Source organism: Rhinolophus ferrumequinum, chromosome 9, assembly GCF_004115265.2.
Source record: "Rhinolophus ferrumequinum isolate MPI-CBG mRhiFer1 chromosome 9, mRhiFer1_v1.p, whole genome shotgun sequence".
NCBI classification, from domain to species: domain Eukaryota; kingdom Metazoa; phylum Chordata; class Mammalia; order Chiroptera; family Rhinolophidae; genus Rhinolophus; species Rhinolophus ferrumequinum.
In genome coordinates this window covers 56,172,981-56,200,548 of record NC_046292.1, presented here as the reverse complement: position 1 = coordinate 56,200,548, position 27,568 = coordinate 56,172,981, and the positions used below count along the sequence as shown (strand labels likewise).

Genomic DNA, 27,568 nt, shown 5'->3' with positions numbered 1-27,568 from the left:
CTTTTAGAGAAAAAAAAAAATCTGCTAACTAGGTCAAATGTTTCAACACAATACCAAAAGTAATAGAAAATCCACCAGAGTTATGTTCTACTTATGTTCACTTACTCATTAAAAAGGTATGAGAAAACAGCACTGCTCATTGCTATGCAGTATTCATAATTTTAAATATCACCCAAGAGTACCACTCTGCTATCTTCTATTTTAATTCCCCAGCAGATAAACTGGTGGAAAGAATGGGACGTCAATAAACTGCTTGTCCCTCAAGGGAGTTCATACATAGAAACTGCTAGAGCCTAAGAGAGGAAATATTGCCTGAGGGGTAAATTACAATTTAAAAATAAGCAACATAAATAACTACTTGAAGTTATGCCTCAATTCTTAACAAACTATACTTAAGGATACCCAAGAAATAATGTTTAAAATGGGCATCTTCTAATATTTTGGAAGACCTTTAGATATTTAGTCCTTGAATAGTACTTCAGGGTTGGGAGTTCAGCTGGAAAATTCTTCATTCACTTCTTTGCCTGAGCTAGACAGGGGGATCAGCATTTTCAATGTTAGGTAGCTGTTTATGGACGGTATTAATGAGTTTCCCTTCACCCAAGGAAATACAATCCCTTCAACTCAATAGCAAAATAATTCCAGATATTTTTTCTACTTTCACTATAGGAAAAATGAATATGATTTTATGAGGTAGAATAAGATTGTCATATATTCACTCATTTATCTATTTAATACATCGATCAACTATCAGATTATTATTTAAATAACAGTTATTAAATATCTATTATCATCTATATTCTAGGGCCCATACTTTGTGTTTATATCTATGGGAGATATAAAAATGTCTACATGACATTATAATGGAACTGTCTTACAATGAAAATCAGTCTTACAATGAAAAAGACATGTATATAAGCAACTGATTAAGGTAATTATGATAAGTCCCATAAAAGAAATACAAAATGCTTAAAGGAAGAAGAGCTCACTTCCAGCTCAGGTCAAGAAAAGCTTACATAGGATGGAGTATTTAGAATGAATCTTGATAGAGGAGCCAAGAAGGGAGGGCATTCTGCATGACGGAAAAGGCTAGAGCAGACACATTAAAAAGCATGGCATACAATCAGGTCAAAATGATGAAATGACAGGTAACGCAGTGTGGCAGAAATGTAGGTTATATAGTTAAGCTGGGTAATACGTAAGGTTGGGGTAGTAAACAAAGGGAGATTACAAAGTAGTCGCAAACAAACTTCAGTGTGTTTAAGAATCATCTGAAAACAAACAAACAAACAAATAAATTCATAGACACAGACAACAGAAAGGTGGTTACTAGAGGGGAAAAGGGTTGAGGGGAGGACGAAGAGGGTAAAGGGGTCAAATATATGGTGACAGAGGAAGACTAGACTTTGGGTGGAGAGCACACAATGTAATACACAGATGATTATAAAAGTCTACACTTAAAATATATGTAATGTTATTAACCAATGTCGCCTCAGTAAATTTAGTTTTAAAAAAGAATTATCCGAAGACTGGTTAAAAATGTGAATTCCTCAGCTACAGGAGATCCTTGAAAATCTAGGATGATACCCAGTATTTCAGGTGATTCTAATGTAGGTAATCCTAAAACTATATTTTGAGAAATTATCATAGAAGGCTTTTAAGATGAGGCTAAGAACTTTGACTTTTATTTGGTATGAAACAACTGAAAGTTTCTGAACAGGGAAACATGATAAGAAGTATTCATTAGGAGACGATCTGGTAGAAATGTCCAGGATGGATTGGAAAACAGAGAACCCACTGCATAGCCCTAATGAGAGGTGATTAAGAAGACGGATTTATAGATGACTCTGATGGGTGACTGGGAGATCTGAAAATGAAGAGATGAGAAGATTTTTCACAAGATGATAAATTTAATTTTGGACCTATTAACAAGTGAAAACATAAATTAATGTTTCAAGAAATATGGAGAAAATATATAGATTCAAAGTCAAAAATAAAAACGGAAGCTGAGGAAAGGATGAGATCATCAAGAATATATAGTTTTAAACAAACAAGGGCAAAATCTTAGGAACACTTCTATTTAGTAACTGGAATAAAAAAATTACCAGTGAAAAAAAAGAAAGAAGGAATAATCAAAGAGTTAGGACAATGAAAACATACAGACAGGTCAATTCAACAATTGCCAAGACAGGGAACAATTGTGAAAAGGGAAGAAGGATAGTGTCAAATGTCACAGAGTGACCAGGGAAAAAAAGTGGAAAAAAGCCCTGAGATTTTATGATTACTTGGTATTTAAGAGGAAACCTTAAACAGAGTAGAGCGATGACAAGAAGATCCAGTTTGCAAGAGGGAAATCAAAGAAGCAAGTACAGATTACTCTTGAGAAGTTGGCAGTAACAAGAAGAGAAATACAGTTTGAGAAGTTAAAAAAAAAAAAAAGAAAGCATTTCTTGGGGAAAAAATCTAAGCATATTCATAGAAAAAGAAAAGCCAGTGGGGGAAAAAATCCCACTAAGGATCCAAAGAGAAGAAAAGAAACTGATGATATAATATCTTAATGGAGTTGGAAAGAAGGTAGGAAAGTTAACTTTAAATAGGTTGAAAAGTAATCCCTTCTCAGATAGGAGGGAAGAGAAATAGGTGAAAAATAGAAATTCCCAAATAGAATTTTGAAGCGGGGAAGGTTCAAGGACTCATCAAGATGACCCCAAGTCTCTCAAAAAGTACACAAGGTGAATTTTCTGTAGAAAATGAGATTATTGAAGGGCTTAGGAAGAGGAGAAATGTTTTTAAAGAGTTACTATAAAGAAACCATACAGAACAATTTAAGAGAAGGAAAAAAAATCCAGTAAAATATTCAACTAAAGTTAGAATATATGAATTTGCAGTGGATAAAATTATACTGTCTTGAGTATATTTTGAGCATCATTGGGAAAGCCAAAGCTTAAAAGGCTACTGAAGAAGTTGTTCATAATTGGAATTTGGTAAGATAAAATCTGAACAACTAGGTAATGAGAGGGTCTTCAGAAGTAGAGAACTGCCAAAATTACTGATGAAGGGATGTGAATGGGATAATTAGACAAGTCATAAAGACAGTTTAGGAGCTGAAAAGACTGAAGGAATGCAATAAAAAATAGAAAGCAGGTTAGAAAAGGGTGAAAGACATAGGAAACTTAATACTGAAGAAAATTTCATACAGCACCTAGCTTAGTTTACTGAACACACTGGATTCTTAAAACAATATAAAGAAACAAACACATTTCCAAATTTTGAGTCAACAGCTGTGAACTCAGGGTCGGAGCTACTGCTTCCTAGCAAATCACCTAACCTCTGACCTCAGCAAAAAATAATACCTTTATTTTCTGTCTTTTATTAGACAGACCTAACTGCTTCATGAAGAGTTATGAGGCCTGTATATGATAATAGATAAAAGAACTTTGAAAACTATAAAAAAGACATGAAAATATTTTGCATAGTGATTTTTATTTTTAATGCTTACTTTATATAGATTTATTTTCTCATCATAGTTAATGTAGGAATAAGTATTGTAGGGACTGAACTGTTAATATTTGTCTCATATTTTATTAGTTGATTTACTGGGAGAGGCTACAATAGACCAAACCAAAAAAGTTTTGAGAAATAAAGGGGATTTTCTTTATTTAGGAATTGGGTTTTCTAATTTATTATTATTATTATTGTTATTATTATTATTATTATATATTTAAATACAAGGCCATAACAAATATGTACACTGAAAGCATTTTCTTGAATGTGTAAAACAATAAACAATTCTTATTGCTAAAAGTTTCTCACCAAAATTTGTTCTGTAATTTGAGTTGTGATTTCCCTGGCATCCAAGACAATTGATAGTGGGAGTGATGACACCTCTGCAGCTTTTAATCCTAAAATTATAAACAATGGGGCTTCAATGTTGTTATTGCTGATATTATTATGTGTCTTTTAACCATTATTAATATTTTCTTCACAGATTTAAAGTTCCCATCTCAGGTATTTCTGAACTACTTAATAATTCTCAAAATTAAGTTTTCCAAAGTTCAACTCACCGATTATTACATCTAATTACTTGTCCAAGATATATTAGACAAATTAGATCAATTACCTTTCAAAATACCTCTGAGATAGCAGGACAATATGTTAGGGAAAGAAAAAGAAGTAACTAGAAAAGTGAATAATAACGATAACATTGAAATTCCACTAGAGTTGGTTAATAGAAGGCCAAAGACTAGATTGGTTTTGCAGGGTAGGAAAATGTTTAGTCACAGAGAGAAACCTCCAGTTGAATGTCCCTCTGTCTAGCAGACCAATGAGGGAGGAATTTCTCAGAAGCTATAATGGTAGAGGATTACTCTTCATGAAAATTCAAAGTACCAACTAGTACTCTCATCTTCTCAGAGCTTTATTGTATAAATGCATTTAGGCTTTCTACTATGTGCTAATAATTTATCATATTTATTGCTTTAGAGGCAATAGAAGTTCCCTAGCATTTACTTAGAAGTTACTAATTGCTATGCACTATACTAGGCAGTTCATATTTGACAATTCATTTAATATGTTCACAAGTGCACATATATGGAAAATTATCCCCATTTAATAGATGAAATTGAGGCTTATAAAGATTAAACATCTGATATAAATTAAGCTATCCATTTGATTTCCTATTTCAAATAGCAAAAAAAAAAAGTGTTTTTTCCCCCTCTCACAAGCATCACATTTATAGATAAAATACTTTTCGAAACTTTATATGTATAGATCAATTGAAAATTCTCTGAATCTGTGAAATTTAACATATCATATAATGATTTAGATACAAAATATCTAATCAAGTTTATGAATATCATATGGTTTGGTAATACACCCCATTTTAAGACTTTAGATTTAATTATTGCATTCCCAGAATCTGGAGAACACAAAGAAAGAACCCTGTTACTGACAGGGTGCATAAGAAATACATCATTTTCAATTCATTATATAACTTACAAATATAAACTAAATCATATTTTTCTAAGGATAGAAACTAATAATTCTGGGGCTTTCATGTGTTGCAATTCTACAAAGTTACTGGTTACTTAAGTTTAAAAATAAGCTTAATATACCAAAAATATGAGTTTAACATAGAAAATACCGTCTTAGAGCATATAAGCACTCAAAAGAATGAAAGAAAAAGTTGCTTAAGTTGACAGCCAAGGAAAGGGGAAAATAAAGCGTGTCTTATGAGAATATATAGTATTTCAGTGTAGGATATCATTTCTATGTGTAATACCATAATTTTTTTCTTCTGTGAGTCCCTTAGAAAGTTTGTAGGTATACAAGATTGCTTCTTTATTTCTTGAGGTGTTCTTTACATGTTGAACTTCAAAATGCATGTTTTCTACATTAGGATACAGGACATCTATACGACAGAGTTCCAGAAAATGTGTGGCAAACAATGTAAATGCCTGGAATACATAATAATGAATATCAATTCTTTTTAAATGAACTAGAAAATTCTATTTTAACTATTTAAACATAAAATTTAGTTTAGTTTTTCAAGTAGCTTGGCAGAAATGTAGCAATGAAACTGGTAACTTAGAGGCTAACGTGGTCGATTCATTTTAAAAGGTTTGAAATTTTATATTCAATGGAGGCCATGTTTATTATGTTTATACATACACATTTATGTTACATTATGGGAAAGAGAACAAATCCAAAAATGAACTCCTCAAAAATGTCTGAAGATATTGAAAAGATAAAGTTTATTAGATATAAAGCTACTAACTGAGATAATCGTTTATTAAAGAAGTAATCCACAAAGTCATAACGTTTCCCTCAACTTTTAAAAAACTACTTTAAAAGTAGTTTCCCTCCACATAAGTAGTTTTTGAAAAATGGAATCAATGGATTGTCTTAGGTATCTGAATTTGCAAAGGTTTTAAATTTGCACTGCATTTGGATTAGGTACTTACAGGGAAAAAAAGATTGAAAATTGCTTAGGACAATGATTCTCAAACTTTAATAATCTGCTGGGGAGCTTGTTAAAGATGCAAATTCTTGATGCTTGTCCCCCACAAATTCTCAATCGGTAGCCATAACGTAGGTGCCAGGAAACTGTATTTTCCCTCTGTCCTTTAGGTGATTTTGATGAAGGTGTTCAAGTGACTTATGACTGGCACCTGGTTTCCAGCCCAGAGTTACCAGAGCAGATAGAAATTTGAATGATTGGTTATGTTTTAAGATATTACCAGTAAGAAACTAAATAGGTGATTAGTAAAAAATTAAAATAGTAAGACCATAAAAAGAATATATTTGATTGGCAAACAACTATCAACTATTGAAGGGGGGTTGGCAAGGGAAAGAATAGTTTTGTGTATGACAGAAAAATGAAAAATTTCAACCAACTACTCAACAAATTAAAAAGGAGTATCAAACAAACCAAATTTATACAGCAACAAGAAATTATTTAGAAACCTAATAGACTGTTTAGAAGCTAAGGACCATGTTCACAATAAAATAATGCAAATAATGTCTTCAACATTTATATATCAAACCAATCTATTATGGTAAGCTGTAAACTCTATTTCAGCTTAATTCAATATAACAAATAATTATTCCGGGCCTATATATTGCAAGGATTTGTGCTAGGCACTAAAGATACTAGGTTAGAAAAATAACTAACTTTAAGGTCCTTAAAAGTAAGTAGCAATAACTATATTTTTATTAACTTATTTATAGTAGAAAAGGATATTGTTATGGACTGAATGTTGGTCCATAACATTCACCCCCACCCCAAGTTCAAATGTTGAAATAATAACCCCCATGGTATTAGGAGGTGAGACCTTTGGGAGGTGATTAGGTAATGAGGATGGAGCCTTCATGAATGGGATTGGCGCTCTTGTAAAAGAGACTCCAGAGAGCTCTTTTGCCCTCTCTGTTTTGTGAGGACACAATGAGAAATCAGCAGACTGCAACCTGGAAGAGGATCCTCACCTGAACTCAACCACAATGGAACCCTGATCTCGAACTTCCAGCTTTCAGAATTGTAAATTTCTGTTGTTTAGAATCCAGTCTGTGGCACTGTATTATAGCAATGCAAATTAAGACAGCTATTCAAAAGTATTATTAAAAGCATGATTCTCAGCTATTTATTACAGAATACCACAGAAATGGATACTGTATTAGTCAGGGTTCTCCCATGAATATAATATCCTATTATATATGTGTATACATGTATAAGTATACTCATAAAGATATAGATATAGAGTTATTGATTTATTGATTGATTTCAAAGAATTGGCTCATGCAATCATGGAGGTTCACAAATTCCAAGATCTACAGTGAGCAAGCTAGAGACCCAGGAGAGCTAATGGTGTAGTCCCTGTCTAAACGCTGGCAGGCTCAAGACCCAGAAAGAGCTGACGTTTCAGTTCAAGTCTGACTGCAGGAAAGAACCAATTCCCGGTTCAAAGGAACATAGGCAGGAGTAATTCTCTCTTAACTCCAGGAGGTCAGCCTTTTTGTTCTTTTCAGGCCTTCAATTGGCACTCAAAATTGATTGAGTGGGGCCCACCCACATTAAGGAGGGCAATCTGCTTTACTCACTCTACCAATTCAAATACTAATCTCATCCAGAAACATCCTCACAGATATACCCAGAATAATGTTTGACCAAATGTCTGGGAACCCCATGGTCCAGTCAAGTTGACACATAAAATTAACCATCGCAATAATATTGTCTGTCAGCTGTAATTGAAAAATAAATTTTTAAAAAGAGAGAGAGAGAAGCAGAGGGGGAAATCTTTTGATTAAAGGATACTTAAAAGTCGTATTAACCAATCACAATGTGCGAGTCTTGTCTAGATCTGATTCAAACAAAAAATTATTTAAAAAATTACTAAATTAAAATTTGAACAACATCTGTATAATTGATGATAGTAAGGAAATAGTACTAATCCCTTCTTAGTGTGAAAAAGATTAACCATCACAAGTTCAACCCTTGTCAATTTGGCACCCATTAAAACTATACTTAATGGCACTCTTAAAACTATACTTAATCTCCAAAATAAACACAACAAGGTCATAATTGTGCCTGACATGATACAGCTATCCTATACACAACCAACAAAGTACTAGTCCCTTTCCCAGAAGAGGATGTAAAGTCCTTGAGTGATGTTTACTCTTTTCCTTGATATCCTGCAACTTTAATACTATCATATAAAACTAACAATACTTAAACTATAATATAAAGTCAATGCATGCTATATTACATGATAAGGAAATGAGACAGGGAAGAAAACAAAGATACACACACACACACATCATTACTCATGACAATTACAATCTGCGTCTGTAACTGGTCACATGGTCATAGTTGGTATTTGTAACTTTCTTCTTCCACTATCCATTTCATATTCCCTTTGACTTCAGCAAGCATGTCAACTGGTCATGGTTCTTTACTTAGTGGGGTCGCCCAAAATTTCATTACTGAAAGTTCTGAGCCGTTAGTAGTTATGCCTGGATTGGGTTACTGCAGATAATTTACAATGATCACAAGGCATGGAAATACTAAGAGATACCTACGGAATCGCCTGTATTCCAGACATCCTCCTCACCTCCACTGCGCAGTAGCAGTGCAATTTCCCCATACCAGCATCAATCACCACAGCCACCGTAACTCTCCTTCTTACCTGTTAATTCAGTGGGAGGAGAAACCCAAAGTGGCCAGGAGGTACTATTAACTTCCACTTGAAAGGAATCATTCTTGTGTCTCTTGGTGGAGACATTTCTCCCTTTTGAACTAAGATCTCTAGGCCAGCAGAGCATCAAGTCACAAGAATAGGAAGCAAAAATTTTGCTAGTGGGTCTCTAGGGGTAATAGTGAGTGGTGCTACTCCCATTTCCACTTCTTGATTCCTAGGCCTACAATTCCTGGCTAGGGCAGAAAGAGCACCATATATTGGATACTGACTCAGAGCATACTAAGGTTTCTGGAGAACCTTGCTGCAGCCCTGCAAGATATTGCCACCTAGCTGGCACTGTAACTGAGTCTTCAAAATCCCATTCCACTATTCTATCAAGCCAGCTGCCTCAGGATGGTGGGGAACATGATCACTGATCAGACTGGTGAATTCCATGAGCCCCAGACCATGGAATTTTCAGTTGCTGTGAATTCCTTGAATCAGAGCAATTCTATTGGAATACCACAATGGTAGACAAAGCATTCTATTAGGTTGGTGCAAAAGTAATTGCAGTTTTTGCAATTATTTTTAACTTTTTAAACCACAATTACCTTTGCATCGACCTAATATTAAGTTCCCAGGTAGTATCTTTGGTAGAAGCGGTACGTGCAAGGACGGCAAATCTGTATCCAGAGTATATATCTAGTCCAATAAGAACAAATCAATGCCTCATTCATGATGGAAGTGGTCCAATATAATCAACTTGCCACCAGGCAGCTGGCTGATCACCCTGGGGAATGGTTCCATATCAGAGGCTCAGTGTTGTTCTCTGCTGCTGGCAGACTGCGGTTTGGCTTAGCGGTCGCTGTAGCCAAACTAGCTATGGTGAATAGAAATCTATGTTGCTGAGCCCATATATAACCTCCATCCATGCCTCCACGGCCACTTTGTTCATGAGTCCATTGAGCTATGGCAGGGATGGCTGGGGAAAGAGGCTGACTGATATCCACAGAGCAGCTCATCTTATCCACTTGATTCTAAAACCCTTCTCTGCTGAAGCCACGCTTTGGTTGAGTATTCATATGGAACACAAACGTCTTCACATTTTTTTGCCTATTCAGATTTATCCACACACTTCTTTCCCAAATTTCTTTGTCACCAATTTTCCAATCATTCCTTCCAAGTCCCATCTGAGCCTGACCATGGCCATCACCCCATAAACCAGTATATAATCACACATCTGGCCATTTCTTGTTCCAAACAACCAGGTACACTGCTTGAAGTTCTGCCCACTCGGACAACTTTCCTTCACCACTCTCCTTCAGAGATGTCTCAGAAAGGAGCTGCAGTTCTGCCACTGTCTACTTGCCAGTGGCATCTGAATATTGTGCAAAACCATCTGTAAACCAGGCAAGTTTTCTCTTCCTCTGTCAACTGATCATAGGGGACTCTCCATGAGGCCACAGGTGCAGGCTGAGAAAGCAGTGTAACAGGAGTGGGGACCATGAACATTTGGGCCATTTCTTCATGCAACCTACTTGTACCTTCAGGGCCTGCTCATGCCTGATCATGTATATACCACTTCCACTTGATGGAGTGCTGCTGCACAAACCCAACTCTATGGCTGGCAGGTCAGAGAACACCTAGTTCATGATGGGCAGCTCAGGTTGCATGATAACTTGGTAGTTCAGTCTTTACAAAGGCACAGTAGCAGGCCAAGACCTGTTCCTCAAAAGGAGAGGTTATCCACAGAGGATGGCAGGGCTTTACTCTGAAATCCTCATTCCCTGTGCTCTAATTCACCTACCGGGGCCTGCGCAAGGTTCCAAACAGCATCTCTAGCTGCCACTGACACTGTTGGATCTGCTTGATCATGTGGCCCAGGTAGCAGAGCAGCTTGCATGGCTGAATCTGTTGTGGAACCTTCTCTTGTTCTGGGCTCCATTCAAGACTAGCAGTTTTCAGATCACTTGGTGAATGGGCCATAGTAACACATCCAAATGAGGACTATGCTGCCTCTGAAATCTAGAGGCCTTCTATGCATTTTACCTTTTTTTGGTTGTAGGAGGGGCAAAATGTAACAACTTATGCTTCACTTCCACATTTGGGTATCTCCACACACCTCACAACACTGGATTCCTAGAAATTTCACTGAGGCACAGGCCCCTGTACTTTTGTCAGGTTTATTACCCCCATCTGACAAAAAGTATCTTACTAATAAGTATATAGTAGTGCTACTTCTTGCTTACTAGATTTAATCACCATAATATTATCAACATAATGAACCAGAGCGGTATCTTGTGGAAGGTAAACTGATCGAGTGCCTTACAAACCAAATTATGCCATAGAATTAGAGAGCTGATATACTCTGGAAGTTGGAGGCATACTGTTGACACTGCCAGCCAAAAGCAAACTGCTTCTGGTGGTCTTTAATGACAAGTATAGAGAAAAAAGCATTGGCCAGATCAATTAGCTGCATACCAGGATGTGTTACTTTGCTCAAGGATTGAAACTTCATCTGGTACAGCAGCTGCAATTGAAGTCACCACCTGGTTAAGGTTACGCTGATTCATTGTCGTTCTCCAAGATCCATCTGTTTTCTGCACAGGCCAAATAGGTGAGTTGAATGGGATATGGTGGGAATCACCACTCCGGAGTCTTTCAAGTCCTTGATGATGGATGACATTAATCTCTGCAATCCCTCCAGGAGCGCGGTATTGCTTCTGGTTTACTATCTTCCTGGGTAGAAGCAGTTCAAGTGGCTTCCATTTGGTCTTTCCTATCATAATAGTCCTCATTCCACAGGTCAGGAACCAAAGTGGGGATTCTGCCAGCTGTTGAGTTGACTCATCCCAATTATGCATTCTAGAACTGGAGAAATAACCACAGGATAGGCTGGGAACCTATTGGGTTCACTGTGAGACAGACCTAGCCAAAACTCCATTGATCACCTGACTTCCATAAACCCATACTCTGAACTAACTGGTGGACCACAGTGATGTTTTGGGTCTCCTGGAATTAGGGTCAGTTCAGAGCCGGTCCTTGAAATTCCTGATTATTTCCTTTATCCCAATACACAGTTACCCTGGTACAAGGGACCTGACATCCTCTTCATTTAAGAAGTTCTAAGTCTGTAACTGTAAACTCAAGTCTAGAAATTGGTTGAGGGGCTGTGACTCTGTTTTTATGATTCAGGCTAGACTTTTATTCACTTGACCCAAAACTGTTGCGCTTATGCAGATCAAGTGAAAATTCAATAAGCTTCCTGTCTATTTCATTTCTAAAGACACCATGATCAATGAGTTAAAGCCACAGGTAGGCCCTAGTTAAGATTATTCTGATTGCTGTTATGATTGCTGTCTGTTTTGGTAACCACGCCCACCTTACTTTTGATGGTTGAGTGCCACCAACTGGTTCCTGCCACCCAAGATCCAAGATCCATTGTATTTAGGTTTCCCAATTAGTGACTGCAGTTTCCACTGCAAGGTCTGGCCTACGGAGAACAGCAATCACAGAGCTCTTCAAGGATGTTGGGGCTCGCCTCATGAATTTATGTCTCACAGTCATGGTGAAAGGCATGTCTTCTGGACCAATCCAGAGCACGTGGGTAGATCTTAAATGACAAATCCACAATAACATTCAATCTTTTTAAGCCTTTGAGTCCTTTCCTCTACATTAAACCAATGCAGGTCCAACACTTCCAACTCACTCACTATGGCCTTTAGTTCACATTTCAGCCAGCCAACCAAACATCTCAAGCTGCAACATTAAACGCAAAATCTCTGCTTAGCAAGTCCATATCAATAAATTTGGTCTGATCTAACTTCATGTTTCTTCTATCATTATCCCATTTCCTTAATATCCAGTTTCCCAGACTTCTATCTGTATAAATTAGAAAACTCAAGTCGATTTTTGGAAATGTAGTGTACCTCCTCATGGGCCATACTTTGTAACTCATCCTAGGGGCCTGCTGGGGCTGAAGTCTCATTACAAGCCTAGAAGCAAGGTTTGCAAACTGTAGATACTGAGAAAAATCAGCATGGTCTTACAGGGCAACTGCATCAGGGAGGCCATTACAGTTTCCTCAGGCAATGCAGAGCTAACCCACTCAGATGGGGTGGAGAAGCCACTCCCACTGAGGGTAGAGAGGCCGCTTCCACTGGCAAAGAAGACTCATCAGAATTTAGAGGCTCAATGTTCCCAGCTTCATTAGGGTTTTCCCACATGACCCCATTCCAACCCTCAGGTTCCTATTTCTTCCTAATCAATACTTTCACTTTAATAAAAGAATTGCTAGCATGTGACTGAGAGTTCAAGTGCATTGTAATTCAGCCAGTCACAGGATGAGATTCTGGCTTTGAGTTTCAATTATAGGAGGTATGAGTCTCCTTCAGGGCACACATAGATGATTTCAAGTCATTTATGCAGGGATTTATGCAGGCAGTTGAGTTCCTGAGCTCCTCCTTCTCTTTCATCACCTTGTCCAGCAATATTAGCAGAAACCAACCAATCTCATTATATTCATTAGTTTGCCAAAATGTTTGAAAGTACCATATATACAGTCACCCACCTCCTTAGAAGTGGTGATTAAAAGTATCCAATGGTGATATTTTGCATATTTCTATTTCCAGGTCATTCTATGGACTACCAGTACTTTCTTTACTACTGGAAATAGCCATTAGTATCTTATCTAATCATATTAGACAATCAATTCCAAAAACCCTAGAACAAATACAAAACACTCATCCTTAAATATCTGTTCCTCTAGAACCATTCTCAAAACCAAAATCTGTATTAGATTTTTGGGAAATCTGAGAAATAGAATTAATAGTGTGTGTGTGTGTGTGTGTGTGTGTGTGTAGAGGGAGAGAGGGAGAGAGAGAGAGAGAGAGAGAGAGAGAGAGAGAGAGAGAGAGAGAGAGAGATATTTATTATAAGGAATTGGCTCACGTGATTATGGGGACTAACAACTCCCCAGCTCTGCAGTCAGCGAGATAGAGACCCAGGAGAGTTGATGGTGCAACTCCAGTCTAAATCCAGCGGCCTGAGAACCAGGAGAGCCAATGGTGTGGTTCCGGTCCATATGCTGGCAGGCTCAAGGCCCAGAAAGAGCTAATATTTCAGTTTGAGTCTGAAGGCAGGAAAGAACTAATGTCCCAGATAAAAGGCAGGCAGGAAGGAGGAGTGTCCTCTTACTCCCAGGCCTACTCAGGCCTTCACTGGGCCCCACTCACTGATTGAATAGGGCCCACCCACAAGAGGGAGGGCAATCTGCTATACCCATTCTACCAATTCAAATATTAACCTCCTCGAGAAACACCCTCACAGATACACCCAGAATATTATTTGACCAAATGTCTGGATACTCCATAGCCTAGTTAACATAAAATTAGCCATTACAGATACTAATTAGCTTTCAATCCTGTAATACATGCATTTTATATGAGAAATTCTGATCAACTGATACAGACTCAGAGTTACAAAAACTAATGTTTTTGTAATAATGTTATCCATTAATGTTACCTTTGATTCATCAGATACCTTTCTTTAAGTATAAAATAAGATTTTGCTCATTCTATATAATGAATCATTATGGACTCTCATTTAAGGTAACTAATCTCATCTTAGGGGTATTTTAAAGTACTCTAAATATGGAAAAATATTTTTATTTGACTTTTTCATATCTGTATATATTTTGCCTGATGAGCTAAAAGATATTTCACAAATTAATAATACAGCAAAAATCATTGTTTTACAACATTTATTTGTGAAAAAAAAGTTTTCCTTAAAGGAATGAAATCTTAGGTAAGTAAAATAGACTTTCCATAAAGTGACTTCAGATGCCTAGTTTCATTTCATTCTGTGACATCCCAATCACTGTCACTATACATGAAGGCTATTATGGAAATGTTTTCATGTTTTGCTATTTGATTTGGTTAAATTAAAGCCAACTGACTAGTTTCAATATTATTTGTATTTTTTGATTTCCTCCTTTCCTTGTCTATATCATGACTACCATATTAACCATTCCTACTTTCAACAGAAATGAAGTACCAAAAATATAAATGATAGTGTATGTTTTTATTACCTAAAATTGTTTAAAGAGCTATTTGTAGATGCCTGGGAAATCCAATCATGATAAATATAAAAGATTCGAAATTAATATGCTTAAAATAAATAGAGAATACCTTTAAGCTCAGCAGATATTCACAAACAGCATAACAAATGCCAATGCCTTCTTCTGTATTAGTACCTCTGCCAAGTTCATCAATTAATATAAGTGACTTGTCATTAGCATTATGAAGAATATATGCTATCTGAAAAATATAATTTTAATATTTTTCATTATAACCAAACAGCTGTCACTATCATAGAAAAATGAGAAAAAAATCTAGTCTCTTTATTAGTTTATTTGAAATATATTTTTATAGAGAAATCCAGCTGAGCAGAAACTACCACATTACTTACCTTTCTAAAAATCTCATGACATAATTCCAATAGAATAGCTGATGTGTGCATAAAATAGACATAAGCACAAAAGAGTAAATAACCGTTATCTAAAATATTGATGCTTTCAATACAGTGAAACAAAGCAATGAATTAATGTTTAAATAAAACATAAAGACAGTAATTTTCTTCTCCAGAAATGACTAATAAATTGTTGTCATAAAATACTCAAAACTATCCCTCATATTTATTTTAACTTCTCTTTATCCAATAGCGATGGAAAGAAAAAAATAGGAAATAACATCCAAGTCCATTGATTCCTGATTAAACAAATAAACTTAAATCCACTCCCAACAAAGACCAAGAATTTAATTAACAGATATGCACTTCTCCACTGAAGACTATTAACCTCTTTCTCAAAAAATAGAATTCTACCTTTATTATGTCATGACACGATAGTAACTTCCATGGTTATTTTACCTTCCTATGGGACGAAGCTTCTTGAGAGCAAAGACTATTTAAAAACATTACTCAAGCACCTAGTATATTGCTATATTCTTCCATAGATATTCAATACACATTATATAATTAAAAAATGTCATATACTATGGGCAAATGATAACTTTGTTCTCCCTCTATCCACAGAAAATTGGCCAATTGTATAGTGATCCAATAATTCCTACCTACTAACGATAGGCCAAGAGCTATACTGAATCCCTTTAGCCATTCAAGCCTACCTGACATTTGCTCAGATAAGAAATAGGTGATGATACATACTTTGTTACAGGAAGTGAAAATTCTGTAACAGCACAGAATAGGATGATTTTTAAAAGCCTCTAACAGTAATCTTTTATTTTAAAACCAAGCTTAACAGGAACAATAGATACTATACAAAATGGTCCTGAACAGGTCTTTTTCTGACAAGTCCTTCATATATCCCATACAAAAACATGAAAGCATGTTTTTATCATTCAATAACACTAGCTTTTTCTTTAAAACTGTATTTTTCAATGAAACATTTGCTTCCATTTCCACATAAGACAGAAAATAGGAACCTGTCTTTGACTGCCCTCTGGCTCTTGCAGAGGAGTATAAGCACATCTGCATGCTTTAGTCTAAGAATACTTTCTTACATGATCATTGACCACTAGTGGGAGAATTTAATATGTTTTTAACATAAGAAAAGTTTAGTTTGGGCACCTCTTTCATTTCTTTCATAAATGTTGATGAATTTGTTTCAATATCATCATCAGTGCTGATTCTTGTAAAAATCTGTTCAGCAATTCTAAATGAAGAATATTCTGCTGGAACATATGATCCTGTAAAATATAAGATCAAAGTAAACTGAAATGCTTTTATAAAATATAAGTAGTAATGTTTTGCACTTTCCACCGACTCAGATTATTTACTAGCCTATCTAACGATTATGTGGTAGAAAGATCACTGGATATGGAGCTAGAAGACATGGCCCCAGCTATGTCATTTATTGGATCACCTTGGACAGCACTTCAATTCTCCCAGTCTCATCTTTCTCATATATGAAATGGAATACATGCCCTACCTGTTGTACAAAGTTATTTGAAAGTTCAAATAAGATAGTATATGCTCAAGTACATTAGAAAGATTTGTTATAAACTTGATAAAAATTTTAATAATACTTTAACCAGAAAAAAAACTAAAGATTAGTTCATGTTTTAAAAAGTTTTTTAATAATATAGATAATAAATAACATTTAAAGTTTGAAAATTTGAGAGAAATGCTTATGAAGCTAAAGTTGATAAAAATCACTATAGAAAAATATATTAGAAAAAGCTGTTAATAGAAATGTACAGAAATAACAATCAAATGAAAGCAAGACATTTAATTAAAAAATGTGAATTTTCATCCATAAGACTCTTTCTGCCTGAGAAGTTATCAGGCTAACTAACCTAAAATATTCATCTTTTGAAAACAAATCTATCTGATTAATACAACTACCTCTATATAGAATGGCATATAAAAGACATTCTGAAATCATAAGAAAATAAAAATATACAAATAGTTGAATGGGAAAGTAGCAAGTATACAGAACTCTATATAGACAAATGGTGAAATAATGAGAGTAAAGAAACAAAGCCAAATTATTTCAGGGTTTAAAATAAAGGTAAGGATGAAGAATAGGATCTCCTTGCGAGGAATAAGGACTAACAGGAAAAGAAAGCAAAAGTTAGGACTACACTAATAAAAATAAGAGTAATACTATAGTAATAGTAATTATAATGATTCCACCTTAGAGAGCAGATTTCTTTAATATAATTTACAGGATTAGCAGAAGAATTAAATGGGAAAATAAATGTAAAAATACTAAGTAAAGAATATAGCATATATGATGTATGTTTATATTTTTTCCTGTCTCGTAACCACCAAAAAGGCTCTCAACATTTTTTATCTAAATTATTACAAAAGCCTCCTGGTTGGTGTTTTGCTTCTGGTCTGGTTCTTATCTAGCCATACATCAACAGAGTGATCTATATCTAAAAGTCAAATCCAATCATGCTATTCTCTTGCTTAAATTTCAATAGCTCCCTACAGATTTCTGGATGAAGTTCAATCTCCTTCGTTAAGTGACTAAGGCCTTTCATGATGTGACTGCTGCCCATCTCTCCAGTTCTATGCCCTGCCAGCACTCCCAGTCACTCTTTGTTCTACAAAGCAAAGGAACTGCAAAGTCTCTGGACTCCTTGTAGTTCCTTGGGAATACCATACTATTTTTTTGCTTCTGTGCTTTAGAAAATGTTCTTACCAATACCTGAAAAGTCTCCTTCTTTCTCCGTATTATTTTGTACATGTTATCTCACTTAATCTTTGCAACTATTCTTCGAAGTAGGTACTACTGTAATTTTCACTTATTGATAGGAAAACAAAGGAGGTTAAATAATTTGCCTAAGATCGCATAGCTAGTAATTAGACAAACTAAGCCTAGTTCCAAAGCCTATGTTCTTGACTTCCATGCCTTTCAAGTCCTACTGTTCCCTTTATGATCAGATCATATGAGATATTATAGAGAGAGGTTTAAGATGAACAGTGACAAGAGAAGTAGAATAATTTTCTTCAAATATTTGAAGGGCTATTACGAGAGACTAGGTCATTCTGTGATGTATAGAAAATAACAATTAGGACTAATGAGCAGAAGTTATAGAAAGTCAAATTTCAATTCTGTATAATGAATGCTCAAACAATTTGTGCTATCCAAAAATTGGATAGCCTGTTTTTTAAAGGACAGAGCGCCTTATAACTATTCAAACAGAAGCAGGATTACGCGTATGTCACATGTGAATCTGTACTTATAAGGAAAGGGAAGTTCACTAAGATGCTCTTTCTTTTAATTGTTTAGTAAAACTATAAACTCAATAAACTATTTACCATTCATTCACTCTGTTTTCCTTTCTCAGTGCCAATATCGTTACTGCTGTATTCCCCTTACAATCATTACATCACACCAGGATTTCTCAACCACAGCACTTACTAACATCTTGGGCTGGATAAATCCTTCTTGTGTTTGTGTGGGGGCGGGAGGAGGGGAGCATCCTGTGCATTGTAGGATGTTTAGAGCATCCCCCTCTGAGGGGACTTTACCCTCCCCGCAGTGGGACTACCAAAAATGTCTTCACCTATGGCCAAATTCCAGGGGGAAGGGGGAACCAAAATCATCTCTGGTTAACAACTACTGCATTAGGACCAATCATCTCATCTCTGATTCATATAGTCCTCAAAGAAACCTAGTTTTCAGAGACAAGAGGTAAGTTGTGCCTCTACACTAAGAAATATGTGACAATGTTGGACCATTGACAGCCATTTAATATGCGTATGTGTGTAATCTATCAATTGCTGGGCAAGTTATTGGTACCCCTTAAATTAAGTAAGGGAAATGTTTATCCACCCAATGTTATAATTTTAGAAAAATCTTAGTATGGGTTATTAAAGGAAGCAGCTTATCCTACTTATTTCACATTTTCTCACAACCAAATTTGCTTTTGATAATTAGATAATTCAGTTTAGTAATAATTGATACAACATTAATAATGATAGGAAGGAAGTCTCTAATTCTGCTATATTCTACAAAATTTTTCATACAATCAGATCAAAATCAGAAGGAGCTAAATAAATAGCAAATCGTAAAAGTTATGATCTGCATACTAGACACTACTAAGAATCTAGTACGAAAAGTATATACACTACTATACTTTTAGGTAAGAAAATCTACTCCAAACGGTTCTTAATTAACCTGGATCTAAAAGATCAGGCACACAACATTTCAAATGGGGAGCAGAATTGGTAACTACTAAGTAAGCCATAACTTACCAATCTGGGCCATAATCTGACAAAGTGCAATCTGTTTTAAATATGTGGATTTCCCACTCATATTAGGTCCAGTTATGATCAAAAAATTACTCCCTTCTGTGATATAGGTATTGTTGGCAACAGGTTTTTCCACAGATATTTTTTCAAGAATGGGATGCCATCCCTGTTTGATTGCTAAAGTATCAGTAAACTCTGGCCGAACTAAAGGGAAAAAACAGAATGGTTTTGAAAGGTTAATATATTTATATTTAAAGATTTTTGTGGTGTGTACATACTATGTATACCTTAGTGATTTTACTAGGAACAATTTTGAACAATATTAAGGTATTATTTCGTCCCTTATCCCTGCCTAAATACTTCTATATTATAATTGGCACACTCTAAATACCATCACTTTTATTCACTTCCAGGGAACGTCTAGGATTTAGTTCCCTGTAGTCTTAGGCTACAAAACAGTTCATAACATTTTCAGATTTGTATAGAATAAGAAGAATAGTTTTAAAATAACAATCAATTACAGATACCACAAAATTGCACATTACTTAATCCCCACCTTAAGCATTATTTCAAATTTAGCATACTTAGTTGTTCAAATGAGGTATGAATATAGAAAATCAAATATAAAAATAATTTTATGTCCAAATCCTTATAGAACTTTTGTCTAAAATGAAATCTCAGAGAATAGAGAAAACAGACAAAAATTATATTGTTAATTTATAGAAATAAATGATGACCAGCACTTTAGGATACTTCTTAAAGTGAAGGGAGAAGGAAGAGGGTGGGAGGACAAGTAAAAACTAAAATGCTGCATTCCTCTAGATCAGGGGTGTCCAAACTGTGGCCTGCGGGCCAACGATCCATTTTTTATTGGCCCGCAGCAAATTCCAAAAATATATTTAGTTACTTCAATAAACCAGGTGAGGCGATACGTACTCCACCTCGAGTGAGCGGCCCGGCTGTTTGTGTATTTTACCGCATATGGCCCTTGGTAAAAAACGTTGAAAAAAGTTTGGACACCCCTGCCCTAGACGAAACACATTGATAAACTTGAAAGCATTTGTTATAAAAGTAAAATTGGCTAGAAAATAAATTTTTAATTATTTTAAAATCCTTTTTAACATCAAAAATTCATTATTTGTAGGTTGGGAGTCTCAGGATGGTCCCTCTCAAATTTAAATGGAACAACATCAAATACTTAATAGTTAAGAAAACTGTTAAAATTAGCTGGACCCTAAGCAAAGTTTTTGACTCCCAAAGGAAATGCAAAAGATTGGAAAGTTTGTACCTATAAAACACCAATAGAAAAAGTTGACATTTCCATAAGAAATGAGAAAATACGAAATATGAAAAAATCTTTATATTTATTTCCCATTATAAAACTAAATTAACATAATATTTTGGAAACATTACTGCTGGTTTTAACTAGAAAGTTTAATGTTATTAAGTCCACAATTATTCAACCTTAATTATCACATACTAGTTCTGAAATTTGCATACTAAAGTATGGTTATTACTGATAAGTTGAATAAGAAATTATAAGGGGCAAATTTGAAGTATCCATTTAACATTAGAAAATTACTTAACATTTATATTCAAGGCCTGTACAGTTGAGATACAAAAAATAAATGATATAATTCCTGATCTTGGGATGCTCACATCTAAGGAGCTAGTTTAGAAAATGCTCATTTTGGGGATTCATTTCTCTCGTGTCTATTAGTATTAGTCACACTGCTTCTAATGGGTTTTCAGATTGGAACTTTATAAATTTGCATCATTGTCATTTTCACCAAGGAGACAGCTCTGCAGTCTTTTTTATTTTGGAAAACTTTAAAATTTCTTGCAGTTTCTACTTTCTGATTTGTCAATTTCTCAGTAAATAATTTTCTGACTTTTAAAAAAAATTTCAGGGACAATTTCACTTTATTTTGAGTGTTAGTCTAGAACGATAGGCAGGAGACTATATTTCAGGTAAAAAATGTAAAACATTCATACTGGTTATATAACATTGCTTGAACAGAATACAAATTTCACTATGCAATATATATATCCCAAAGAAACTCACTTACCATAGTCAGAAAGAGTGCAGGCATGAGCGAACGACAGTAGCATATCCAGCATTGACACCGTGTCAGACAGTTTATATAAACAATGAATATGTTCATAAATTTCACTAAGCAGTTTGCACACTATCCTGAAAGCACATGTTTGGTAAGACAAGTAATGCTTTTTAAACAGGGACAGACAATGTAATTGTAAAACAGTATTAAATTCATTGCCTGAGGTAAAATAACATTCACATTTGAGTTGTACACTACAGGTGAAGTCTATCGTTCTATGCCTCATTGTAGAGATGACGAAACTGATGCGTATTCATACTCAAAGTCACAGCTACTTAGCAGCAAAGAATCCATCTTCTGCTGTGTTAGTACCATGTTTTAAAATGGCTGCTTTTATTAAATAGCAATGAAATAATTTTTATTAATAAAAATATTTTATATGTTAAAGCCCTCACTATACTTCAAGAGATCCCATCTGCTAATAATTTTATTTTTGCATATGTTAAATTCGACACAAAAGCTATCATGTATTTTCTCTCTCACCCATATACTCTCTCTTTTATCTCTCTGTCTCTCTCTCACACCCACACCCACACTATAACAACATAATTATTTAAGCTTTTGGTGGCAGTTATCATCATTGTAACAATATAAAAGTTTTTCCCTTACAAGGAATATGTTGCCAGAATTTACTGTCTTATAATCTCTGTGGTCTATGCTCTTTCAATTGTTTTGAAAGTCCAACATTTTTCTTTTTCATCTCAGCTCACCAATTCTGAATGTTCTATTTCTTATTTCTAGTTGTATTGCTACTCTTTTAAGAATAGCAAGAGACTGGCACTACTATGATGCTGCCACACACTATGGCAGGAGAAGCTGAGGGCTTGCATAGCATAGGAAAAGAGTAAACTGAATGAAGCCCAAAATAAGCCCATATTATACCAAATTCTGCATTATGGTGGAATGGATACTACAGAAGTATCAGTGGTAATGGGGTTATTTTGCAATTAAGATTTGCCCTATATCTTCTGTGAGGTTCACTGATCCCAATCACAATGGCAGACTTTAAAAGTTTTAACTGTTCATCCAGGAAATGTTCTTTCTTTGCTAACATTCATAATTTTACAATTTTCTGTAATCAGACAGAAAAGTCAATTAATGAAATGTATTATAGTGTCTCAAATTAAACCAATTTAATTCAACATTCAAAAACTTCAAATGCTCTTACATGTAGGTCATGTGATAGATTTCTCTCAAAGACTCTTGGCATCTTTCATTCATTTTAATTAAATCTGTTGATGTAAAGCTATAAGAATTTTTCACTTTAGAAATCTGCTAGGAAATTAAAGAACAAATGTCAAGATACATGTACACTCCTATGAAATAAAACATAACAGATTTTAAACAATATAGGTATTTGGATTAATCACTTCAATTTTTCATATATAGTTTCACAGAAAAAGTCCCAAATAATGTTTGTGAATGAGAAAACAAAGATCACTTCGAAAGCTAAAACAGGAGTTTTTAACTTAGTCCATCTAACATGAGTATTTTTACAGGTCTTAAAACAACCGTATAGAAATGCTAAAACATTACACCTTATTACCAAGTAATATATGCAGGATACAGATCAGTAATCCTCACTCCATCTCTGACAGGTTTTAGCCCTTGCCTCATATCTGAACTTCACTCATTCTCTAACCCTATTACTAAGTCTCAACCCACTCTTTATTTCATCCATCCTACATTACTTGGGGATGCATCATATATTTTAAAACCCTGAAATTTGAATGGTTTGTTTTTGTCAAAAGGAACCCCCTGGGAGCAGAGAAACCATGATTAAAGTGGGTTGGACTTTCCCAAACTGGCATATTGTGGAGGAGTTAATATGCATATAGGAAAAAATATTTCCCTGGTCCAAAAGTTTGGCAATATTGGATAAAAAAAAGTTAAGTAGATTTCTCAACTTCAGGACTTTTAAACCTTTAATAGGTAAGTATGCGTTGGAAAACTACCGAAAATGAGATGTTACTGTCTTTTCCAAATTTCTTTGATAAAAAAAACAAAAAAAACCTTTTGGACTGTGTTTCTTCACTTTCCTTTTTTACTCACACGATGCTCCCAGAATTGTGGGAAGCACGTGTTTGGTATTTCTCTTGGGAAAAAAAAAAAAGCTTCTAGGTGGATAGGTAGGAGACACAATATACAGAATATTCAAAAATTTGGCATGTAAAACTCAAGGAGCACCTGAAGATACGTAACTGTAATCCTATAAAATTAGAAACGATAATTTCCTAACCATACTCTAGCATGTACCTTAATAAACTCTGAAGGAAGCTGATCATTGGGGAGGGCTGTACAATCTATAGTCATCTGGATGAAAAATCCTCGAGCAGAGCTAAAACTTGTCCTTAAAGGAAGACTGTATTTTTCTGCAAGCTGTGATATCATTCCTAATGACCAGAAACAAGAAAAACAAAAACAAGACAAAGAAATTTTAATTAGAAAATTACTTTTTCTGTTTAAAAATATCCCATGATTATTTCTTCTTATTTTATATATAAATAGGAAGGTCTTGTCATACTTTTAAACTCTAAAGATTTTTAACGTCTAAAATATGTGGTTAAGTATTCTTCTAAGAAAAAAAACGTAGAGCAGAGACAGTCATTGTGATAGGTATTTTGAAAGTAAAACAAATTGTAAAAATTAAAATAAAAAATGAAACCAAAACTATTTTATACTCTGTATTAGGAATACTAGTTTTTGATTTGTTATTCATTCTACGTTTTTGAAAAGGAATAGACACAAACATTATTGCAATTATTAATTCACAGTAAGAAGTTCCCTCTATAAAACATAGTTTACAAAACAAAATACTCCAAAAAGGAAATTGGTGATTCATCAAATAAAATTCCTAAAAAATCCAAATCTCCCTATCAACTTCAAACTCATCAGAGTTCTAAATTTATATTTTTAACATGATGACAATTAATGCTTTGAACACTACTTGAGAAAACTAACATCTTTATTCTAAAACAGTTCCTCCAACAATTTTCTTGCTTTTCTCAGTGGTACCACCATTCTCAGGTGAGAAATCTCCACTGGAACCAATAGCTATATTTCCCTTTACCATGGTCACACCTACTCAATTATTAACTCATCCAATTTTCCTTCAACCTTTGCATTTCTCTCCTCTTACATACTTCTCATCCTAAATAATGCTTTGTTAATTTGTAATAGTTTAAAATGGTCTCCCTGTCTCCATTGCTCCCCTCAAATTCATTCAACATATCGTATTGATCAATGTCACTCCACAGAGCAAAAATATGTCACTGTCTCTTCATTCTCGTTGGGGGGAAATCCAAACTCTTAGCCTTCAAAGACTAAATTCTGGTCGTCAGTCTACATTTCTGATCTTCTCTCTTACTAGTTCTATAAGAGAATACCCTATTCGATCCTAACAAATATCCTCACCATCCCTTCCAGGTGCCTTTGTGCTTCAGTTTGTACCACTGCCAGTGAGTGGAATTCCTTTCTAGGCTATTCTGTGTACTAAAAACATTCCATTCTCTCTGCCTCCACACCCCATCTCTCTCAGAACCCTCTAACCTGCTGTATTTTTCTTCATGTTGTATAGCCATGCAAAATTATGTAATATACTCGTATCAATACTGATACACACACACACACATGCGTGTATCTATTTTCTTTGTTGTTTGTCTCCCTAACTAGAACGAAAGCTCCATGAGGACAAGCACTTTGTCTTCTTCACTACATATTCCCAGACCCAAAACAGTGTCTACATTTCCTAGGAGCTCAATAACTATTTGTTAAATTAATTACTATACTGGTTCAAATGTTATCTCTTCTAGAAAAAATGGTATCTCTCCATTCACTGAAATGCTTTAGTACTGACAGCCTGCATTTTTATGTGGTTTATACACAGTGTTGTATGAAAGTAACTCTATATTTAACTTTGGAGGAAAAAAATAGGCATATCTTAACACTTTGAGATGTTTATTTTTTAAAAGTTTTCTTAAATGAGAATGTGTTAACTTTATTTGTTTTGATAACAAAAAATAAATTAAAAATGTGCATGGCAGGTTATTACCAGCAAAAAAGCACAGCATGTCTTTAAAAAGTTTGTTTTATTTCTAAAAACACAGAAAAATATGCTCACATAATTAAATTACCTGCTATGTCATCTACAATCTCTGTATATGTCCTTCTAGCTATGTCAAGAAATTCATTTATGTTACACCTCACTGCATAACACTTCTGAGTCCTCATGTTCAGGCATCCTTTCATATATCTTGCATCATCATTAATTACTGTTTTAATCTTTTCAAGTATGATTCCAAACCTAAACAAGAGCATTATAGACAAAGTCAAATAGTTATTTTAATTTATAATTTGAGTCACAGTTAATGATAGCAAATACAATCTTTTCTTAAATTATTGTTGAAAATAAACAATTAAGCAATACATATAGATTTAAATTTACATAAGTTAGAACTACCTTGTTTCCCCGAAAATAAGACCTAGCCAGACCATCAGCTCTAATGTATCTTTTGGAGCAAAAATTAATACAAGACCGGGTATTATATTATATTAGACTCGGTCTTATAGTAAAATAAGATTGGATCTTATATTAATGGCCATTCCAGAAGAGTTCCAAAATTGCTTTGAAGGGTGGATTAGGCACTGGCCTCGGTGCATAGCTTCCCAAAGGGAATACTTTAAAGGTGACTGTAGTGATATTCAGTAATGAATTATGTAGCACTTTTTCTAGGATGAGTTCGCAAACTTAATTGTTAGACCTCTATGGTCCTTGCATTCAATTGAGGCAAGGGAGACTAAACATCTGCGAGTATTGTGAGACAGTGTAGCAGTGATTAAGTGCAGTGATCATGTAAACCAGAAGTCTGGTAATACCTGTTTTCCTAATCTTTTGCTTTAATTTGTTCTGTATTTTATTTGTAATTAATTCAGTTTTATTATTAAACTCAATTTGTGGCTTCACAAAAGATGTAAATCATGAATCAATGAAATGACAGCTCTTAAGTATCACAAGTCTTTTTGGTCAAGAACCATGATGCTAAAAACTGTTTACATCTTATTCAGTATTCATGTCTACTGTTTGTTTGTTTGTTTGCTTTTGGTTACACTAGGTCCTTCATGATATAACAAAAGACAGAAATGGTTTTTTAAAAAAAAATATTTGCAAGTCTTTCCATAGAGAATGGCTAAAAAAAATATTAAAATTGTATATGACTTCAATTTTTAATGCTTTTTGAATTGTCCACTAAGACAAATACTCAACACTATTCATTGTTATTTATAAGATGAAACGTGTAGTTAAAATTTTTATGAATAGTTTAAAGGTTCTATTAACCAAAGCTCAAGTAACTGTTCTACAGAATTAGGACTGTAAGAGAATTAGAATCAGAAAGTAAGGAAAAATCTGATAGTTTATTAACAGTTGAGTGACAAAGACCTCTTATCTTCCAAGCAACCATAGTAAGCTCTTAACAAAGGTGTGTTACAGTTCTTCAGAGCAATCTAGTAAAGAATAAAATAAAGACAGTTAAGGATAATAAGTTATGACATTATTCAAACATAGCATTTTACATTTGTTTAATACTTTACAGCTTGCAGAGTGCTTCAGGGCTAATAAGCGACCTCCACAGCTTCACTATTATGACTTATTTTTCTTGTCTTCCAACTAATTGTTAACATCCAACTACTTATTAGAGGTACTTACAGAGATATCATTGTATATTTGGAGTACTCTATATATAATTCCAAAATTTGGGTTAAATTTACATTAAACTAAAAAACTGCTTTGTATATTCAAAAATAGAGCAATTTCTCCAGTCTCACATGGTAAAAGTAGGGATTTTAATTTGCTGAATGGAAACTATAAATGGTCGCTGTTCAAATAAACAGAAAAGAGGAGAAGAAAAAAACTGATTTTTTAGTTTGCTGTGAGATAATGGTGGAAACATTTTTTGCTTATGAATAAAAAATAATATTTACATACTGGTAAAA

The 27,568-nt window shown here is 34.6% G+C and overlaps 1 protein-coding gene across 1 annotated transcript in view; it reads right to left on the bottom strand.

The window, feature by feature from the left end:
* Positions 1-27,568, bottom strand: part of MSH4 (mutS homolog 4) — an 85,715-nt gene that overhangs the window by 822 nt on the left and 57,325 nt on the right. The window contains exons 10-19 of the mRNA XM_033115144.1: positions 27,015-27,079; positions 25,711-25,880; positions 23,834-23,970; positions 22,746-22,849; positions 21,527-21,651; positions 19,461-19,661; positions 16,320-16,438; positions 14,861-14,989; positions 5,282-5,456; positions 3,814-3,902 (exon numbers count right to left, since the gene is read on the bottom strand). Of these exons, the coding sequence (XP_032971035.1) occupies positions 3,814-3,902; positions 5,282-5,456; positions 14,861-14,989; positions 16,320-16,438; positions 19,461-19,661; positions 21,527-21,651; positions 22,746-22,849; positions 23,834-23,970; positions 25,711-25,880; positions 27,015-27,079 (1,314 nt within the window). The remainder of the gene's footprint in view (positions 1-3,813; positions 3,903-5,281; positions 5,457-14,860; positions 14,990-16,319; positions 16,439-19,460; positions 19,662-21,526; positions 21,652-22,745; positions 22,850-23,833; positions 23,971-25,710; positions 25,881-27,014; positions 27,080-27,568) is intronic.